We start from the raw sequence: 21,918 nt of genomic DNA, 5'->3' as shown, positions 1-21,918 counted from the left end.
TTTCTGAAGTGCTCAAAAGCTCTCCTTAGGGTGCAAGAGGTCCCTAAGAAAGCCCTATAAGGGCTCTGGACGACCTTCAAGTTCCTCAAGAAGAGCTCTTAAGTTCCTCACAAGCCTGAACATTGACCTGAAAGACCCAGTGCTACTACAGGGTCCAGAACCTCCCCTAGAGCGAGTCTCTCTCCCTGGGGAGCAACAATACTGTGCACTATCACCATTACCATTATTATTACTTGACGAATTTCTTATTCCTAATCACCTTTCGTTCTCTATTGGTCGGTTCACGCTCGCTGAAGACCTGTCATCTTTCCAGTTTCTCCAATATGTACCGGTGGTAGTGAGTGGTCTTGAGTTCTACCGAGTATCAGTGAGTACCTTTGTGTTACACGATATTCAGATGTACCTTGAGTGCCAGCGAGTGTTATTGAATGCTTTGAGTTAAGCAGTGCACCTTGCGACATTAAATCACCTTTGAAAATAAAGAATAAATGTCACAGTGTCGTGGCTGGAATAATTCACAACTAACCTACAATGGTGGCTGGAACAATTGACACCTAACTTACAGAAACGTGGCTGGAACAATTGACACCTAACTTACAGAAACGTGGCTGGAACAATTGACACCTAACTTACAGAAACGTGGCTGGAACAATTGACACCTAACTTACAGAAACGTGGCTGGAACAATTGACACCTAACTTACAGAAACGTGGCTGGAACAATTCACAGATAACCTACACTTTATAGAGAAAACTCTAAATGACATTTCGATCCCTCCTGAACCATTATCAGGTCCAGGACCGACCGATACGTCGTATTTAGTTTCCTTTTCAAACTGATGGTTGTGCCTTGAACATGCACACGAACGAAACATTTGAAAATAGAAATATATCGGAAGAGTAGATTCTCTCTGTTATATCTTAAATTATTTTGAAATATATTAACATACTAAACGGAGGTATACTTCCGTTAGTTATAACGAAACAGTTCTGTGATTAATGAAGGTGGTGATAGTGATCAGTGATGGTGCTGGTAAGTGATGGTGAAAGTGGAGATTTTTGATTATGGTGGTGGTGGTGAATAATAGTGGTAGTGGTGATCTGTGATGGTGGTGGTGATCAGTGATGGTGGTGGTGGTGATCAGTGATGGTGGTGGTGGTGATCAGTGATGGTGGTGGTGATCAGTGATGGTGGTGGTGATCAGTGATGGTGGTGGTGGTGATCAGTGATGGTGGTGGTGATCAGTAATGGTGGTGGTGGTGAAGGATATTCATGGTGCTGATCAGTGATGGTGAATATTGGCGGTGGTGAGTTGTGATAGCGAATAATTTTGGTGGTGATCTGTTGTAGTGATGATTAATCTCTGACCTGAGTTACACGAGCCTATGTACATTATATCCTAATGGATACACCTTCCCAAACAGCCTTCCTCACCCTGTCACCCTCCCTCACCCTGTCACCCTCCCTCACCCTGTCACCCTCCCTCACCCTGTCACCCTCCCTCACCCTGTCACCCTCCTTAAAGGTGATCAGCTACGCACAAACTGATGCCAGTTTAAATAATTAACCAAATTAGAAATAATACTGTTGTTTTTTTAGTTTACGGGTATATACGTTAAACCTCTATTGAATCATACGTTAAACTTCTATTGAATCATACGTTAAACTTCTATTGAATCATACGTTAAACCTCTATTGAATCATACGTTAAACTTCTATTGAATCATACGTTAAACTTCTATTGAATCATACGTTAAACTTCTATTGAATCATACGTTAAACTTCTATTGAATCATACGTTAAACTTCTATTGAATCATACGTTAAACTTCTATTGAATCATACGTTAAACTTCTATTGAATCATACGTTAAACTTCTATTGAATCATACGTTAAACTTCTATTGAATCACACTAAACTTTTATTAAATAATGATATATACGCTACATATCTAAGTTATGGTATATACGCTGCTTCATGAGTCATGGTATATACGTTTTCCTTTATTACTCCAAGACTGAAGGTATTAAAGGCGTGTTTACCTACTCTGGACATTATTAAAGCCGGAGTTTAATTAAACCTAATCAGCCAGATGTCTTAATATTCCTAATTTGTTGACTGTTCTGAGACTAACAATATAACTAATTAACCCGAGATGTTACTTGCACTGCAGGACATGTATTTAACAAGTTAGTTTTCTCGTTATATTGTTCATCTTAATGCTAAATGGACGGTAGCAGATCCAGTGGTGCGTCACTGGGCCATGATGATTACCTCTATTTTCTAACTGCTTTTACGAAACTCTGTACTACTAGCAAGCACCAATAACCTGAGTTATCAGCAGCCAGAGTGTGGAGCCTCTATTCCCTTCTTGTGAGGAGTTCAACGCTTCGTAAAAATACAATATAATCTACCGTGACACTGGTGAGAGGCTCTTTAAGTAAGGAACTGCAGATGTCCTCTCCTTCCCTCTGATCGAATTTGATTACCACCTATTGTCCAGGCGCTTTTTGCCCCTTACGAGTTTAGTACTTTCCCGTGAATAACATACTACTACTGCTAATGTTACTACTACTACTACTACTACTACTACTACTACTACTACCACTAATAATAATAATAGGTTAGTAATATTAGCAATATATATAACACAATATATATAACAATATATATAACACCCAATTGTAACTCAGGTCAAGATATTAACCACTATGTAATACAAGGAACACCTGTAACTCACAGGGAACACTGCCTAACTCATAATGTAAGTATATAACTCGGAAGGTGACTGCTTGACTCACAAGGTACACTGCCTAACTCACAAGGTACACTGCCTAACTCACAAGGTACACTGCCTAACTCACAAGGTACACTGCCTAACTCACAAGGTACACTGCCTAACTCACAAGGTATACTGCCTAACTCATAATGCTAGTATATAACATACAAGTTGACTGCCTGATTCACAAGGTACAGTGTGTAACTCGCAAGTTACATTACATAACTGAAGGTACACAGTAACTGGAGTCCCGACTGACATTACTTGATTTGTTTTTCTACGTCGTATCACCGACGTATTGGCTAAGCATCTCCCTTTTAACTTTGTTAATAACGTCTCTGTGATGTATCTGAGACGTTAGATGACAAGCAGACAGACGTTACGTACAGTTGTCATACCTGTATGTTGACGGTGACGGTTATGACTTGTCTTCCACTGGTATTCATCAATTTTGACTCGTAGAATCATCACATGATTGTATAACGCACTTGCTTTCTAGTTTTAATCCTGTCTTGCCACGGGTTTAAACCTTCATTCCGTTCAGTGTGTAATTTATCTAGTTTTTTCTGGCGTTAAACTCGACAGCAAAACAGTCTTGCCGCTGTTGGACCGTCAGTAAAGGATTCTTCTCACTACTAACACAGGCGTAAGCATTGTTTAGCTTATTTGCAATTTTTTACACGGACATTTTGAAAGCTTGCTTTGTTCATATACTGTGTCCCACCTGTACCGTAGGTCCGTGTTCCATTTGTAGGTCTATGTTCCCGTCTGGTTCAGAGGACTATAGAGATCATTCTCGGGACCGCCGTATGAATGAGAACATGATAGAAGTTCTCTGAAGTCGACTTGTAAGTCCTCTGAGGTCGACTTGTAAGTCCTCGGGGTCGACTTGTGCACCGAGAATAAGATGAACTTCCTCTGGGAACACTGTGAACATCCTCGTTACCGACCAGACGTTGGTCACTCCTGAGGAGAGGCTGAGGACTCAATGGTCCTCGGGTTGAGAGCAAAGAAAGAGGAGGAGGAAAAGGATTCAGTGGTCCTCGGGTCTTGAGCAGAGGAACCGAGCTAGCTCAGCGTCCAGCTGTTGGCTGAAAGAGAAATAAAACACGGTCAGTAACATGCACACTGAAACACCATGCTAGAAGACAACGTATAAAAACCATCACAAGATGTACGGGGGGAAACAGTTACCTCAGACAGTTGGTGTTGGCAAGTGGTACTGAGGATATGAGGATATCAACACACACGTACTGTGAATATAGGTGCACAGGGATTATTGTCAAGGGTGCATACACATCATCCTTGTCTCACACACACACTAATGTACACATGTGTATAAAACTCACAAACACACATACATGTCCAAAAATATGCTATAAATGGCTCCTAGACTTAAAAAATATAAATTTAATGATTCTTCCTCTTCATCTTCTTCTTCTTCATTATTATTATTATTATTATTATTATTATTATTATTATTATTATTATTATTATTATTATTATTATTATTACTATATAACGATCATACAGCTCCTGAGGAACAGTAGGTTTAGGTGTAATCAGGCTTGATCCGAGGAAGGGGAGGACAGTTTGAAAATACTGAAAACAGTTGAAGATGTTGTCACTGGTCGGAAGGGGGGACAGAACAGATTTAATAACGTGACATCACAAATGTACAGATACACAGATGTCTCACCAAACTGTGGTAACACGACTGTAAGTGAATCACAAGAACGCCACACTTACACTGCTGTGAAATTTCGTCTGTAAAAACCCGTATTTGTGTAAAATTAGAGAAAAGCGCAATATTTGGGTATCTGTGTTTGTAGATGTTTCGCCATCCAGTGGCTTTATCAGTACAATGTGAGGATATATTGTGATGTATGTGCAACTATATGTAAAAGATAAAACCATACCACGGGCGGGATTGAACCCGCGATCAGAGAGTCTCAAAACTCCAGACCGTCGTGTTAGCCACTGGACCAGCTAGCCACAATAAGATTCGTCCAACTAGGTATATTTCTACCATACCCGCCCGTGGTATGGTTTGTTTGCAATCGTGTCATTACGATTTCGTGAGTCATGTAAAAGATGAAGTTAGTGAAGAGGATTGTAGTCTTGAAGACTCTGAGTCTTCAAGACTACACTGCTCTTCACTAAATCCAAGACTGAGGGGCAAATTACCTTATTTTTTGTATATAGTTTTACATCACATTATGTCCTTGTATTGACAAAGCCACTGGGTGGCGAAACATCGACAAATGCAGATACCCAGATGTTGCACCTGTGTCTAATTCTTCGTCTTGTCGGTATTGTATACCATTCATGTACCACTTGTACTTGTGGTCACAGTGGTGGCCCATGTTAACCTCCCTGTGGTGTATAGAAATATACCTGCTGGATGACTCTTCTTAGAGGCAGCTGGCCCAGTGGTTAACACACTGGCCTCGCGAGTTTTAGGGTTCGACCCCCACTCGTTCTGTGATTTGATTACACAGATGTGTTTGTCAACAGATATATTTCAAGGATACGAAGACGCATATCAAAAATATCTTCAGTGTAGTGGTACAAATGTAAATTTCTTAAATGTCTGAAAAACCTCAGAAACGCGTAAATATTGGGAAACGTCGAAGTTCTTCAATATAAAGACGGATATGAGGGGTATTTCCTAGCGTAGTCAACAGGGAATTATAGATCACACATATATAAATTGTGTAAGATTTTTAATAAGTTGGATCCAAGTGTCGCACTTCTGACAACAGTGAGGAGAAGACCCGGCTTATTGAAACATATATACCCTCTGTGGGCTTGTTCTGTGACGTGTGTGTGTCTTTATCAGCATTATAACAGCATTGTTTCAGGACGAGGGTTCAAGAAGTGGTACTGAATGCTTTAACCAGTTTAGATATGACACTATAAACACGCAAGACTGGATACCAGTACTATATATCCCCTCCAGTAACTACACACACACACACACACACACACACACACACACACACACACACACACTGTTTTTTATATATTATGTCTAATATGTGATAACTGATATCGATATATTACGTATACATAAATAATCTATGTGTGTATCCGCATTGAATAGTGTGTCTCGGTATATCCTCCGAGTGGTATGCATTGTGTTCGAATTTAAGCATATATGCAAAAAGTAATGTGTATATCTTACTTTATATATATCGAATGATGTATATATATATATATATATATATATATATATATATATATATATATATATATATATATATATATATATATATATATATATATATATATATATATATACAATGAGTGGTGCATATCGCTCATTATATATACGTACATTGAGTAGTTGAGTAGTGTGATTATTTATGTATTATACATGGAGATTTAAATAACGGTGTATATTCGTCGAGAGATATACATCTATCAGTGTAGACACACCAAGTTTGCATCTATCAATGTTATTCGATGTTATAGCCGGGCTACGACACACCACACTCCAGTCTGGTACGTGTGAGGATCGATACTTCTGCACCGAACTATTTATCACAGCTTACAGAGTGAGACGTGTAAGTCTATCAGTATCTACATAGTGTAGGGATGTATTGTGACCTCAACCACCCAAGTGCAGTACTGATAGATTCTAAGCATTACCAGCATCAAGCATTAAAGTGATACATGCATTGTTGAAGATTATTATTATTATTATTATTATTATTATTATTATTATTATTATTATTATTATTATTATTATTATTATTATTATTATTGTTATTGCTACTACTGGGAAGGGTTAAACTGGTAGTTGTAATACAGCCCCAGGAACCTGGAGGGAATTCCGGGGATCAACGCCCCCGCGACCCGCTCCACGACCAGGTCTTCCGGTGGATCAGGGCCTGATCAACGATGCTGTTACTGCCGGCCACACGTAGTCCAATGTACGAACCAAAGCCCGGCTGATTCGGCACCGACTTTTGGTATCTGTCCAGCTCCCTCTTGAAGACAACCAGGGGTCTATTGGCAATGCCCCTTATGGCTGGTGGGAGGCTGTTGAACAGTCTTGGGCTCCAGACATTTACTTTATTTTCTCTTAGTGTAACAGTGGCGCCCCTACTTTTCACTGGGGGTATATTGCTTTCATAGGGAGTGATTTCTGTGTGCAGATTAGGAACCAGTCCCTCCAGAATCTTCCTGGTGTAGATTACGATATATCTCTTTCGCCTGCGCTCCAGTGAGTACAAGTCAAGTGCTTCCAGGCGCTCCCAGTAGTTAAGGTGTTTGATGGAACTTACACGTGCAGTAAAGGATCTCTGTACATTCTCTAACTCTGCAATTTCACCTGCCTTGAATGGGGATGTTAATGTACAGCAGTATTCCAGCCTAGTGAGAACAAGTGATTTAAAAATGATCATCAGTGGCTTAGCATCTCTTGTCTTGAATGTTCTCATTATCCATCCTATCAGTTTCCTCGCAGATGTGATAGTGGCATTGTTGTGGTCCTTGAAGGTGAGGTCTTCGGACATTACCACACCCAGATCTTTCACATTACTTTTCCGCTCTATTGTGTGATTAGAGTTTGTAGTATACTCAGCCGTAGTTATTATTTCCTCCAGTTTTCCATAACGGAGTAATTGGAATTTGTCTTCATTGAACATCATATTGTTTTCTGTTGTCCATTGGAAAACTTCGTTTATATCTTCTTGGAGATTTGCTGTGTCCTCAATGGATGACACTCTCATGCAGATCCTAGTATCGTCTGCAAAGGATGATACAGCGCTGTGGTTTACATCTCTGTCTATGTCTGATATGAAAATGAGGAACAGGATGGGGGCGAGTACTGTGCCTTGTGGAACAGAGCTCTTCACTATGGCAGCTCCCGATTTAACTCTGATTATCACTACTCTTTGTGTTCGATTGGTTAGAAAGTTGAAGATCCATCTGCCTACTTTGCCAGTTATCCCTTTAGCATGTATTTTGTGTGCTATTACACCATGATCGCACTTGTCAGAGGCTTTTGCAAAATCTGTGTATACTACATCTGCATTCTCTTTGTTTTCCAGTGCATCTAAGACCATATCATAGTGGTCCAATAGTTGCGAGAGGCAGGAGCGACCTGCTCTGAAATCATGTTGCCCTGGATTGTGCAATTTTTGGGAGTCCAGGTGGTTTGCAATCCTGCTTCTTAGAACTCTTTCAAAGATATTTATGATGTGGGACGTTAAAGCTATTGGTCTATAGTTCTTAGCTACCGCTTTGCTGCCACCTTTATGGAGTGGGGCTTTATCCGTTGTTTTTAGTGACTGTGGAATGTCACCTGTGTCTAAGCTCCTTCTCCATAGCATACTTAGGGCCCGTGAGAGGGGTTTCTTGCAGTTCTTAATGAACACAGAGTTCCACGAGTCTGGGCCTGGGGCTGAGTGCATGGGCATGTCGTCGATGGCTTTCTCAAAGTCTAGTGGAGTTAGGGTTATGTCAGAAATTTGGCATACACTGGCAGGGTTTTGAGGTTCATTCATGAAAAAAAAATTTTGGATTGTCTGTCTTTAGACTGATTAGTGGCTCGCTGAACACAGAGTCATATTGAGAGTTCAGTATCTCACTCATTTCTTTGTTGTCATCTGTGTAGGATCCGTCTTGTCTGAGCAGGGGCCCTAAATAAGAAGTGGTTTTTGCCTTGTTTATGGCATATGAAAAGAAATATTTCAATTTTTTTTCAATTTCACTAATCGCTTTTAGCTCCTCAATATTTTCCACTTTCCTGGTTAGCGCTTCCTTCCGAGTTTCAGATAATCTGGCATTCTTGAGGAGCTCAGTGATTCTTCGCCTTCTCCTGTAGAGAGAGCATCTCTCTCTCTCCAGTTTACTTCTCGTCTTCTTTTTTTCTTAGGGGAATATATCTTGAACATACTTCAGCTACCAGGAAGTTGATCTTTTCAAGACACTGGTTAAGGTCCATTTAATTTAAGATATCTTTCTAATATGCTTCATTTAGGACATAGTTTACCTGGTCCTAGTTGATGTTCTTGTTGTTGAAGTTGTATTTGGTAAAGGTACCCTCATAGCTGTATACATTTTGCTGATGAGGACTCCTGTGCATGTAAGTCTGGACTTCGATTAGCTTAGTTGTTTTTGATATTATGTTTCTTACCAGGTCCTCATTATTTGTGAAAATAAGGTCCAGTGTGTTCTCCAGTCTTGTTGGCTCCACTATCTGCTGACTTAGGGTGTGTTTGTTGCAGAAATTTAGCAGCTCCTGCAGATGTGGCTTTTCATCTGAGCTGCCTCCAGGCATTATTTCTGCTACGACATTATTTGCTATATTCTTCCATTTTGTGTGTCTTAGATTGAAGTCACCAAGCAGCAAGATGTTTGGGGATGGGGCTGGAAGATTTTTCCAGACAGGAGTCTGGATCCATGGAAGAAGAATGGTAGCTCAAGTTGTATGGGTCAAGAGCCCTTGAGAAGTTCACAGGTTACATCTTACTGGTTTAATTAATATCCACGACACTATTTCACTCCTGTCCACTTTCCCTTTTTACCCTCTTGTTTTTCCCCTTTGCATCACCACTTTACCCTCTCTGCCCCTTCACTATTTTTTTTCCTTTTTTATATTTGCTCAGTCACTTTCCCTACTTTCCCCGTCCATCTCTTCCTACTCCTCCCTTTTGCTCTTTCCCTCTTTCAGCCTGTCTTTTTTTTTTACACCCCTCTTCCTTCATTCTTACTCTTCCCCTCTCCCTGCACCTTTCTTCTCCCCTCTCCTCCCTCTCTCCTCCTCCCCTCTCATGAACAGACCCAAGACTGTTCAACCGCTTCCCAGCATGCATAAAAGGGATTACCAATAGGCATTTAGCTGTCTTCAAGCGGGAACTGGACAGATACCTGACCAGCCGGGCTGTGGTTCGTACGTTTTATTGCGTGCGGCCGGCAGTAACAGCCTGGCTGATCAGACCCTGATCCACCGGGAGGCCTGGTCATGGAATCCAGGTAGGTAGACTCCTGCCTCTTCCCCAAACCTCCCTCTCGTTTTTTTTTACCCTGCTTCTCCCCTGCCCCTCCCTCCTCTTCCTGCCTGTCTCCTGACAGACACACAAGATAGGATAATCAGTTGCGTGTGCTATAAATCAAGGCGCAGCGCCACACTACACAACACTAACACCAACACCAACTGCCAACTCTGTGTGTGGGCCAAACAACACAAGCCAGACCAGGCAGCAACCTGTGTGAACACCTTAAAATGGGGAGAGAGAGAAAGAGAGGGGGGAAGGGAGTGAGCGAGAACTAGAGTGGTGATTTAAATGGCAGGACAAGCATGTTAATCACTGGCAGCACGACCCAGGTCACGCTAAGTTCAACAGGTAGCGCTCCTGGCTTCAATTGCACTCTCTGCCAAGTATGATAGGTACACAAAGTACGAGAGTGGACATGAGAAGAAGAGAGTACAGGTGAGTACATGAGAGTGCATGAACATACCATAGGAAAGACTACTTCATCTACTACTACTATTCCTCTAGTATAATACTACTACTACTACTACCTCTACTTATAGCATCATTGTTATTAATTTACTCTTGTACCACTTCTCGTCAGCGTTCAGAAACTTGCCTCAAGATAACAGTGACCACTGGAAAACACCTTGTGGGACATAACTTTATAGTAGCCAACACAGTGAGCTTGGTGAGGGGTACGGGAAGTCTGTGGTCACAGTATTGTGTTACACCCCTACAGTGATCCCTGTGAGGGATGGGAAGTGTACATCCTGGGAAGACTCCAGCACAGGGCTGCGTTGAATCCAATATTTAAACGGAGATTGTTGGATATGGACAGGATACAAAATATCTTTACTGGATATATTTCGGTTCTAGGACCTTGATCACTCCAAAACACTGTAAGTCATATTGGAATGAACGATGTTCCAGAACTGTGTCTAATATTTCTTAAGCGTATGGAGTTGTATCCTGCCATCCATACTCTGAGTTCCATTTTACCTTGTACTGTGTACCTGGCACATATGGGCAAGTACAACAGGTTGAGTACCCCGAGTACAACAGGTTGAGTACCCCGAGTACAACAGGTTGAGTACCCCGAGTACAACAGGTTGAGTACTCCGAGTACAACAGGTTGAGTACCCCGAGTACAACAGGTTGAGTACCCCGAGTACAACAGGTTGAGTACCCCGAGTACAACAGGTTGAGTACCCCGAGTACAACAGGTTGAGTACTCCGAGTACAACAGGTTGAGTACCCCGAGTACAACAGGTTGAGTACAGGTTGAGTCCGAGTACAACAGGTTGAGTACCCCGAGAGTACCCCGAGTACAACATGTTGAGTACCCCGAGTACAACAGGTTGAGTACTCCGAGTACAACAGGTTGAGTACCCCGAGTACAACAGGTTGAGTACCCCGAGTACAACAGGTTGAGTACCCCGAGTACAACAGGTTGAGTACCCCGAGTACAACAGGTTGAGTACCCCGAGTACAACAGGTTGAGTACTCCGAGTACAACAGGTTGAGTACCCCGAGTACAACAGGTTGAGTACTCCGAGTACAACAGGTTGAGTACCCCGAGTACAACAGGTTGAGTACCCCGAGTACAACAGGTTGAGTACCCCGAGTACAACAGGTTGAGTACCCCGAGTACAACAGGTTGAGTACCCCGAGTACAACATGTTGAGTACCCCGAGTACAACATGTTGAGTACCCCGAGTACAACAGGTTGAGTACCCCGAGTACAACATGTTGAGTACCCCGAGTACAACATGTTGAGTACCCCGAGTACAACAGGTTGAGTACCCCGAGTACAACATGTTGAGTACCCCGAGTACAACAGGTTGAGTACCCCGAGTACAACATGTTGAGTACCTCGAGTACAACTGGTTGAGTACCCCGAGTACAACATGTTGAGTACCCCGAGTACAACATGTTGAGTACCCCGAGTACAACAGGTTGAGTACCCCGAGTACAACAGGTTGAGTACCCCGAGTACAACATGTTGAGTACCCCGAGTACAACATGTTGAGTACCCCGAGTACAACAGGTTGAGTACCCCGAGTACAACATGTTGAGTACCCCGAGTACAACATGTTGAGTACCCCGAGTACAACAGGTTGAGTACCCCGAGTACAACATGTTGAGTACCCCGAGTACAACAGGTTGAGTACCCCGAGTACAACATGTTGAGTACCTCGAGTACAACTGGTTGAGTACTCCGAGTACAACATGTTGAGTACCCCGAGTACAACAGGTTGAGTACCCCGAGTACAACATGTTGAGTACCTCGAGTACAACTGGTTGAGTACCCCGAGTACAACATGTTGAGTACCTCGAGTACAACTGGTTGAGTACTCCGAGTACAACAGGTTGAGTACCCCGAGTACAACAGGTTGAGTACCCCGAGTACAACAGGTTGAGTACCCCGAGTACAACAGGTTGAGTACCCCGAGTACAACAGGTTGAGTACCCCGAGTACAACAGGTTGAGTACCCCGAGTACAACAGGTTGAGTACCCCGAGTACAACAGGTTGAGTACCCCGAGTACAACAGGTTGAGTACCCCGAGTACAACAGGTTGAGTACCCCGAGTACAACAGGTTGAGTACCCCGAGTACAACAGGTTGAGTACCCCGAGTCTTTACTCAACCTGTTTCATATTGAATATATGAACTTTGTTGTTCTCGTGTTCATCTTGGTCTCGTGTGTCCTCGTGCTCATCTTGGTCTCGTGTGTCCTCGTGCTCATCTTGGTCTTGTGTGTCCTCGTGTTCATCTTGGTCTCGTGTGTCCTCGTGTTCATCTTGGTCTCGTGTGTCCTCATGTTCATCATGGTCTCATGTGTCCTCGTGTTCATCATGGTCTCGTGTGTCCTCGTGTTCATCATGGTCTCGTGTGTCCTCATGTTCATCATGGTCTCGTGTGTCCTCGTGTTCATCATGGTCTCGTGTGTCCTCGTGTTCATCATGGTCTCGTGTGTCCTCGTGTTCATCATGGTCTCGTGTGTCCTCGTGTTCATCATGGTCTCGTGTGTCATCGTGTTCATCATGGTCTCGTGTGTCCTCGTGTTCATCATGGTCTCGTGTGTCCTCGTGTTCATCATGGTCTCGTGTGTCATCGTGTTCATCATGGTCTCGTGTGTCCTCGTGTTCATCATGGTCTCGTGTGTCCTCGTGTTCATCATGGTCTCGTGTGTCCTCGTGTTCATCATGGTCTCGTGTGTCCTCGTGTTAATCATGGTCTCGTGTGTCCTCGTGTTCATCATGGTCTCGTGTGTCCTCATGTTCATCTTGGTCTCGTGTCTCCTCATGTTCATCTTGGTCTCGTGTCTCATGTTCATCTTGGTCTCGTGTGTCCTCATGTTCATTTTGGTCTCGTGTGTCCTCATGTTCATCTTGGTCTCGTGTGTCCTCATGTTCATCATGGTCTCGTGTGTTCTCATGTTCATCTTGGTCTCGTGTGTCCTCATGTTCATCTTGGTCTCGTGAGTCCTCATGTTCAACTTGGTCTCGTGTGTCATGTTCATCTTGGTCTCGTGTGTCCTCATGTTCATCTTGGTCTCGTGTGTCCTGATGTTCATCTTGGTCTCGTGTGTCCTCATGTTCATCTTGGTCTCGTGTCTCCTCATGTTCATCTTGGTCTCGTGTCTCCTTATGTTCATCTTGGTCTCGTGTGTCCTCATGTTCATCTTGGTCTCGTGTGTCCTCGTGTTCATCTTGGTCTCGCGTGTCCTCATGTTCATCTTGGTCTCGTGTGTCCTCATGTTCATCTTGGTCTCGTGTGTCCTTATGTTCATCTTGGTCTCGTGTCTCCTCATGTTCATCTTGGTCTCGTGTCTCCTCATGTTCATCTTGGTCTCGTATGTCCTCATGTTCATCTTGGTCTCGTGTGTCCTCATGTTCATCTTGATCTCGTGCGTCCTCGTGTTCATCTTGATCTCGTGTCTCCTCATGTTCATCTTGGTCTCGTGTGTCCTCATGTTCATCTTGGTCTCGTGTCTCTTCATGTTCATCTTGGTCTCGTGTGTCCTTATGTTCATCTTGGTCTTGTGTCTCCTCATGTTCATCTTGGTCTCGTGTCTCCTCATGTTCATCTTGGTCTCGTGTGTCCTCATATTCATCTTGGTCTCGTGTGTCCTCATGTTCATCTTGGTCTCGTGTCTCCTCATGTTCATCTTGGTCTTGTGTGTCCTCATGTTCATCTTGGTCTCGTGTGTCCTCATGTTCATCTTGGTCTCGTGTGTCCTCGTGTTCATCTTGATCTCGTGTCTCCTCATGTTCATCTTGGTCTCGTGTGTCCTCATGTTCATCTTGGTCTCGTGTGTCCTCATGGTCATCTTGGTCTCGTGTCTCCTCATGTTCATCTTGGTCTCGTGTGTCCTCATGTTCATCTTGGTCTCGTGTGTCCTCATGTTCATCATGGTCTCGTGTGTCCTCATGTTCATCATGGTCTCGTGTCTCCTCATGTTCATCTTGGTCTCGTGTGTCCTCGTGTTCATCATGGTCTCGTGTGTTTTCGTGTTCATCATGGTCTCATGTGTCCTCATGTTCATCTTGGTCTCGTGTGTCCTCATGTTCATCATGGTCTCGTGTCTCCTCATGTTCATCTTGGTCTCGTGTCTCCTCATGTTCATCTTGGTCTCGTGTCTCCTCATGTTCATCTTGGTCTCGTGTGTCCTCATGTTCATCTTGGTCTCGTGTCTCCTCATGTTCATCTTGGTCTCGTGTGTCCTCATGTTCATCATGGTCTCGTGTGTCCTCATATTCATCATGGTCTCGTGTGTCCTCATGTTCATCTTGGTCTCGTGTGTCCTCGTGTTGATCTTGATCTCGTGTCTCCTCATGTTCATCTTGGTCTCGTGTGTCCTCGTGTTCATCTTGATCTCATGTCTCCTCATGTTCATCTTGGTCTCGTGTATCCTCATGTTCATCTTGGTCTCATGTCTCCTCATGTTCATCTTGGTCTCGTGTATCCTCATGTTCATCTTGGTCTCGTGTGTCCTCATGTTCATCTTGGTCTCGTGTATCCTCATGTTCATCTTGGTCTCGTGTGTCCTCATGTTCATCTTGGTCTCGTGTCTCCTTATGTTCATCTTGGTCTCGTGTGTTCTCATGTTCATCATGGTCTCGTGTGTCCTCGTGTTCATCATGGTCTCGTGTGTCCTCATGTTCATCATGGTCTCGTGCGTCCTCATGTTCACCATGGTCTCGTGCGTCCTCATGTTCATCATGGTCTCGTGCGTCCTCATGTTCATCATGGTCTCGTGCGTCCTCATGTTCATCATGGTCTCGTGCGTCCTCATGTTCATCATGGTCTCGTGCGTCCTCATGTTCATCATGGTCTCGTGCGTCCTCATGTTCATCATGGTCTCGTGCGTCCTCATGTTCATCATGGTCTCGTGCGTCCTCATGTTCATCATGGTCTCGTGCGTCCTCATGTTCATCATGGTCTCGTGCGTCCTCATGTTCATCATGGTCTCGTGCGTCCTCATGTTCATCATGGTCTCGTGCGTCCTCATGTTCATCATGGTCTCGTGCGTCCTCATGTTCATCATGGTCTCGTGCGTCCTCATGTTCATCTTGGTCTCGTGCGTCCTCATGTTCATCATGGTCTCGTGCGTCCTCATGTTCATCATGGTCTCGTGCGTCCTCATGTTCATCTTGGTCTCGTGCGTCCTCATGTTCATCATGGTCTCGTGCGTCCTCGTGTTCATCATGGTCTCGTGTCTCCTCATGTTCATCATGGTCTCGTGCGTCCTCATGTTCATCATGGTCTCGTGTCTCCTCATGTTCATCATGGTCTCGTGCGTCCTCGTGTTCATCATGGTCTCGTGCGTCCTCGTGTTCATCATGGTCTCGTGCGTCCTCGTGTTCATCATGGTCTCGTGTCTCCTCATGTTCATCATGGTCTCGTGCGTCCTCGTGTTCATCATGGTCTCGTGCGTCCTCGTGTTCATCATGGTCTCGTGCGTCCTCGTGTTCATCATGGTCTCGTGTGTCCTCGTGTTCATCATGGTCTTGCATATCTTTGGAGATGAGAATCTAACAACATATACAACGTCAGGTATAACGAGTTCCTGGTACAATGTAAACTTGACTTAAGTGTTCCGCCCGGGATACTTCCATCTGTGAGGCTCAGCGTTTTATTGGCGCTCATACTTCTAAATAATTATTATTATACTAATGGGGAAGAGCTATACCCTCAGGGGTTATACAGGTCCTGGGAAATGGCACCGGTGGCAGGCAAGTGAAAATGTTATTAATCAGTGCCTAGATGAGTTTTATTTAGGAATGATTTATCACACGGTTATTATACTACCAACCACTGAATCAGCTGATGTTTACATATGACGTCACAGGTACCAGTCAATCAGAAGTAAGAATGGGCGTGGCCACAAATATATCGGCTGATGTTTATATATAATCTCATGGGACCCAACCCATCAGAAATAAGAGTGGGTGTGGCCATGATTAAATCAATTGATATTCATATATGACGTCATGGGACGCAAACAGTCAGAAACTAGAGTGGGCGTGGCTACAATCGAATCAGCTGATGCTTCCATGTGACGTGATGGGACCCAACCAGTCATGAGAATGGGCGTGTTCATTATTAAATCAGCTGATGTTTACATATGACGTCATGGGTACTAACCAATCAGAAACAAGAGTGGGCGTGGCCTTGATCAAAGCATCCTTTGACAATTGGGAATATTTATGTTGGATAATAGTGTAGGTTTGCCATTATTTAACGAAATGACATTATTTATTAAGCAGTGTAATTAAGCTCTCTAAATCGGTCGTCCCCTGTGGGATATAAACTAAATATGAATCTGTGTGATCGAAGTTCTGACGTACACGTAATAACACTGTCAGATGGTAGGCAGGCAGATAGAGGGCTGATACTCGTGTCAACACTGTTTCTGTACTGTCAGCTAGTAGGCAGGCAAAGGGCTGATACTTGTGTCAACACTGTTTCTGTACTGTCAGCTGGTAGGCAGGCAGAGGGCTGATACTTGTGTCAACACTGTTTCTGTACTGTCAGCTGATAGGCAGGCAGAGGGCTGATACTTGTGTCAACACTGTTTCTGTACTGTCAGCTGATAGGCAGGCAGAGGGCTGATACTTGTGTCAGCACTACAGCACTCTTATTTCACAACAGTTACCAATATTGTTATAAGACTTTCTACTGTATGCCTGGAGTATCTTGGTATATCTACACACCTCTGGCAAGACAACTGCGAAATAAATGGTAGTAAATATGTTTCCCTTTTTTTTGGGGGGGGGGGTGAAGGGAGGTCACCTGACCTCAGTGGCAGATGGCCGGGGTGCTGGAAACAAAAATCACTACGAAAGGTTTCAAAGCAGGGTAGGTCATTCACTATTAACCCAGACGTTAAATAATCCTACAACACCTGAAATATTCTACTCACACGTGCAATATTCCACTCAACCCTGGGACTTCCTGTATATGTTGGTGCTGAAGGTTTAATTAATGCTTACACCCATTCTTTCAGTACCCAAGGTGATAGGTTGTCAGATCACATTGCTTTTGTTGTGTTCTGTTAGCTTAGTGTCATCTCTTCCTGTGTGGATGATGTCAAGGTTGGTTGTTCCGTTATTTCTGTCATTTTCTGATACTGCTTCTCCTTTCTTAATGCCTCCTTGAATCTTCTGTTGAGTTCTTCACATATCTTTGTCATTCCCAGTGAGCACTCCTCCCTCTTTCTTCAGTATTTTCACTTGGTTTTTCCTGTAAGTTTCAGTTTAGATTTTGTCAGTGGTCGTATACAGTCACTCAGCTTCTCTTTTTACTCTTAAGGTGCTCGTTCTTGGCTCCTCTGGTTACTTCCATGTGTTTTGTCCTCCTCCTCCTTCCTTTTCTGCTCTTTTTCCATTCCTTGTTTGCTCTCTGCCTTAACCTGTCTGCGCTTCCTATTGAACAAGTTGCACTTGTGTCCTTTTACCTAACATATTGTCGGTAATTCTACCAACATTAATACTCTCTGTTTTCCCTTTTCATTTCTTTCTATTTACAGGCATCATTCTTTGTCCTTTTGGTACATTCTACTTACTCCTACCATCGTATCCTAGGTTATCAGGTCCTTCCATTTACCTATTCCATTGCACTCCATTCAGAAAAACATTTCTCCTTTCATAGTTTCCTCTACTAGACTATCTTCTCTTTCTCCCTCCTTCTCTTTTCCTCTTTCTTCCAGTTTCTCCCAGGTATTCATCGCTGTAGACTTCTGAAGCTAATACTTCGATATATTTTGTGTGTGTATTTTGGATTGTGAGACCACGTAATTATAGCGGTTTAGTGAATCATCACTGGTGTTTCACTTCCTTCTACGTAACTCTGCCTTTGTGTTACAGACTGACTTCGAAAGTTTCTCTCTGGTAATTAGAAGATGGAGAGTCGAGCCTCCAACACTGCACTGAATAACCCCAGACGGGTTTGGCTCACAAACTATTCCATATCGAGAAGCTCTCAGATTAATCCCATCAAATCTGGTTTCATTTAGATACACAGTTTCGGTTCTGTTTTCATATTACAACGCTCGTTTTCTTAGGAGATTTCTAGCGTCACTTTCTACACGTTTCCTGTAAGAATAACATACTTTCCCCCTTTTAATACAAGCGAGGTTAAAGTTACAGTAGGTTAGGATAAAGTTAAGTTAAAATTGGGTTAAGGTAGGGTTAAATTAAATTTAGGTTAGACTAAGTTACATAGACTAAGTTAAATAGTATATTTAACCACAAATAACCATATTAAACTCATTCCTCAACACGTCTGGCAGCGAGATACCTGGGTAAACACAAAAAAAGTTCACAAATGCACGTATAACTCTCCCTCTCAAGATGGCCGCCAACATCTGTTTTTTTTTTTTTACATATGTTTACTCTCTCTCTCTTTTTTTTGAGAAGACACCATACATGTGTGTGCATGAAATTGTGGCCCTTTTTCTGGCCAATTTCCTTCATTTTTTTTTAAATATTTTCATGTTTTCCTACGGCGTTTTGAGTGATTTTTGAAGCTAAGACTCGAAAAACTGACTGCAAAGTTTAATAATAATAATAATAATAATAATAATAATAATTTCAAACTTCTATTATTGAATATAATAATTTTGTCTACTTTTTTTTTTCATTTATTACTGTTATTATTATTATTATTATTATTATTATTATTATTATTATTATTATTATTATTATTATTATTATTATTATTATTATTATTATTATTATTATTATAATTTGTATTATAATCTTCACCCACAGGATTATATACAGAGTCTTGGGAATGAGAGTTAATCAGGTTTGTTGCGAGGAGGATGACGGGAGAAGACTTAGCGCCAATTTCTGGAATTAAGAGCCCTTCACCAGCATCAAGGCACAACCCTCATACCCTTTCCATCCCTCCCTCCCTCCCTCCCTCCCTCCCTCCCTCCCTCCCACCCTCTCACCCTCCCTCCCTCTTGAAGGACCACTTTCATTATCACGTGACACGATGATGGTCCAGGATGGAGTGAAACATCGCCACCAACGTGTGCAATGTGTGAATTGTTCCACAATGTGCGTTTTATACACACACACACACATATGTGTGTGTGTGTGTGTGTGTCCTGGCAGCAGCAGGTTACATAAGTCACATTTAGTGGAGGAATCTTGTAACGACGTTTCACTCCATCTTAAGACTAATGAGTCACGACAGTTGTGACATGACGATGGTTCAAGACGGTCCGAAACATCAGTATAAGTCACGTCTAAGTGCAGGTTATTTGCCAGCTTTCTAGAATATGTAATAATTTAGCTAACTTAACTTAGTCTGGAACAGTTAGATTATTCCTAAATTGTTACCTCAGGTTGTAGCAATGTATTTTGTGATTCATCAACTGCAACACATTTTGTGGTCAAGAAATATGTACCTTAGTCTTATATACAGCACTCAGGGTATAAATATAGACCTATAGATAATAGTGTACCAAAAATAGGCCTATAGACATTATCAACAGTGTACCTACATAGATATAAGGATAAAACACACACACACACACACACACACACACACACACACACACACACACACACACACACACACACACAGTAATCTGTAAACAGTAAATGGCTAATAGTTCTGTGGTTCTCAAAGGCCTGTTTTAACTTCCGTTGTTTTACACAGTTATGCCATTGTGAAAAACTGGGACAACTAGAAATGTTTTCCTATATAGTATTTTTTTGGTAACTTTTTCCATATATGTTTTGTATTTTCTGACTCCAGAATAACTGTTGCACTACCAACACAAACTCTCTCTCTCTCTCTGCATTTCTCGATATTTTATTTACGCATCAAATACTAAAATAAATTTCTGGAAATTTGTACATCATGAATGAACAAGAATGTATAATTACTTATTTCTTGTTTGGTGGAGATGTGTAGCTGCAGCTCTTGTTCCAAGTTTGCAGACATTCTGACGGGAAATATGTCTTAAAAATGTGTTTTTTAAATTGGTGTGTGGACATCACAGCCACTGTGCTCAGGTTATTCATCTTTCTCATCACTCTTATGATGAATCAATGTTTTCTGACGTCCCCGTGGCTCATGTGCGAGTGTAAATTCCAATCATGTCTTCTTGCTAAATCTCTATTGAAGACCCTCTCGTTGTTTACCATGTTCATCCCTCCCACAGGTGTTTTTTTTAGGACACGTGAGCAAACACTTGAGTATGTTAGAAAGCATTACTGTTCAGAGATCTTGATCACTTCTAACATTCAAGGATCAACTATAGCAATGTGTTAGAAGTGATGAAGGTCTCAGGAATGTTAGGTTTTCTAATAAATATGTTTTAGTGTCTGATCACTTGTCTTTTTAAAGCACTTCTTGGTATCAGGTAATTTATTGTGATTTTATCCCTCCTCTTTTATAGTTCTTCTAGAGGACAGAAGGTCAACTCTTTTCATTCTTCAGTAGTTCATTTCCTTCGACTGTGGAAACAGTCTACATATATTCTTTCGAACTCTGTCGAATTTCACTTTGTTTTCCTGGGTGAAGGTTCTACAGCGGCGCTACGTACTCATTAATGAGCACATGTATGGAGTACACATTGTTTTGAATGAGTCTTTGCCTTGGTTTCTGACTCATTCTTTTATATTTGCAAGTTTTAAATGTGTTGCTGATGTTATTTTGTTTATGTTGACCTCCCTCTCAGGTGGTATTCTTCCTCTGACCTCTCTCTCAGGTGGTACTCTTCCTCTGGCCTCTCTCTCAGGTGGTACACTTCCTCTGGCCTCTCTCTCAGGTGGTACACCTCCTCTGGTCTCACTCTCAGGTGGTACACCTCCTCTGGTCTCACTCTCAGGTGGTACACCTCCTCTGGTCTCACTCTCAGGTGGTACACCTCCTCTGGTCTCACTCTCAGGTGGTACACTTCCTCTGGCCTCTCTCCCAGGTGGTACTCTTCCTCTGGCCTCTCTCTCAGGTGGTACTCTTCCTCTGACCTCCCTCTCAGGTGGTACACTTCCTCTGGCCTCTCTCTCAGGTGGTACTCTTCGTTTGACCTCCCTCCCAGGTGGTACTCTTCCTCTGGTCTCACTCTCAGGTGGTACACCTCCTCTGGTCTCACTCTCAGGTGGTACACCTCCTCTGGTCTCACTCTCAGGTGGTACACCTCCTCTGGTCTCACTCTCAGGTGGTACACCTCCTCTGGTCTCACTCTCAGGTGGTACACCTCCTCTGGTCTCCCTCTCAGGTGGTACACCTCCTCTGGTCTCACTCTCAGGTGGTACACCTCCTCTGGTCTCACTCTCAGGTGGTACACCTCCTCTGGTCTCACTCTCAGGTGGTACACCTCCTCTGGTCTCACTCTCAGGTGGTACTCTTCCTCTGGCCTCTCTCTCAGGTGGTACTCTTCCTCTGACCTCCCTCTCAGGTGGTACTCTTCCTCTGACCTGTCTCTCAGGTGGTACTCTTCGTTTGACCTCCCTCCCAGGTGGTATTCTTCCTCTGATCTCCCTCCCAGGTGGTACACTTCCTCTGACCTCTCTCTCAGGTGGTACTCTTCCTCTGACCTGTCTTTCAGGTGGTACACTTCCTCTGACCTCTCTCTCAGGTGGTACTCTTCCTCTGGTATTTCTTTGGTCTTCTCCACATCTC

General features: G+C 43.0%; 1 protein-coding gene across 2 annotated transcripts in view; it reads right to left on the bottom strand.

Annotated features, from left to right (window-relative positions):
- Positions 1-1,581: 1,581 nt before the first annotated feature.
- The window catches only part of LOC128696266 (carbonic anhydrase-related protein 10-like), a 285,302-nt gene continuing 264,965 nt past the window's right edge, over positions 1,582-21,918 (bottom strand). For both annotated transcript variants that reach the window (XM_053787418.2, XM_053787419.2), the window contains one exon: positions 1,582-3,869. In XM_053787418.2, the coding sequence (XP_053643393.1) occupies positions 3,812-3,869 (58 nt within the window). In that variant the 3' untranslated portion in view covers positions 1,582-3,811. The remainder of the gene's footprint in view (positions 3,870-21,918) is intronic.

Source organism: Cherax quadricarinatus, chromosome 39 (assembly GCF_038502225.1).
Source record: "Cherax quadricarinatus isolate ZL_2023a chromosome 39, ASM3850222v1, whole genome shotgun sequence".
Taxonomy (NCBI): Eukaryota; Metazoa; Arthropoda; class Malacostraca; order Decapoda; family Parastacidae; genus Cherax; species Cherax quadricarinatus.
Note: the sequence above shows the minus strand (reverse complement) of the source record. Positions and strands in the feature narration are given on the sequence as shown.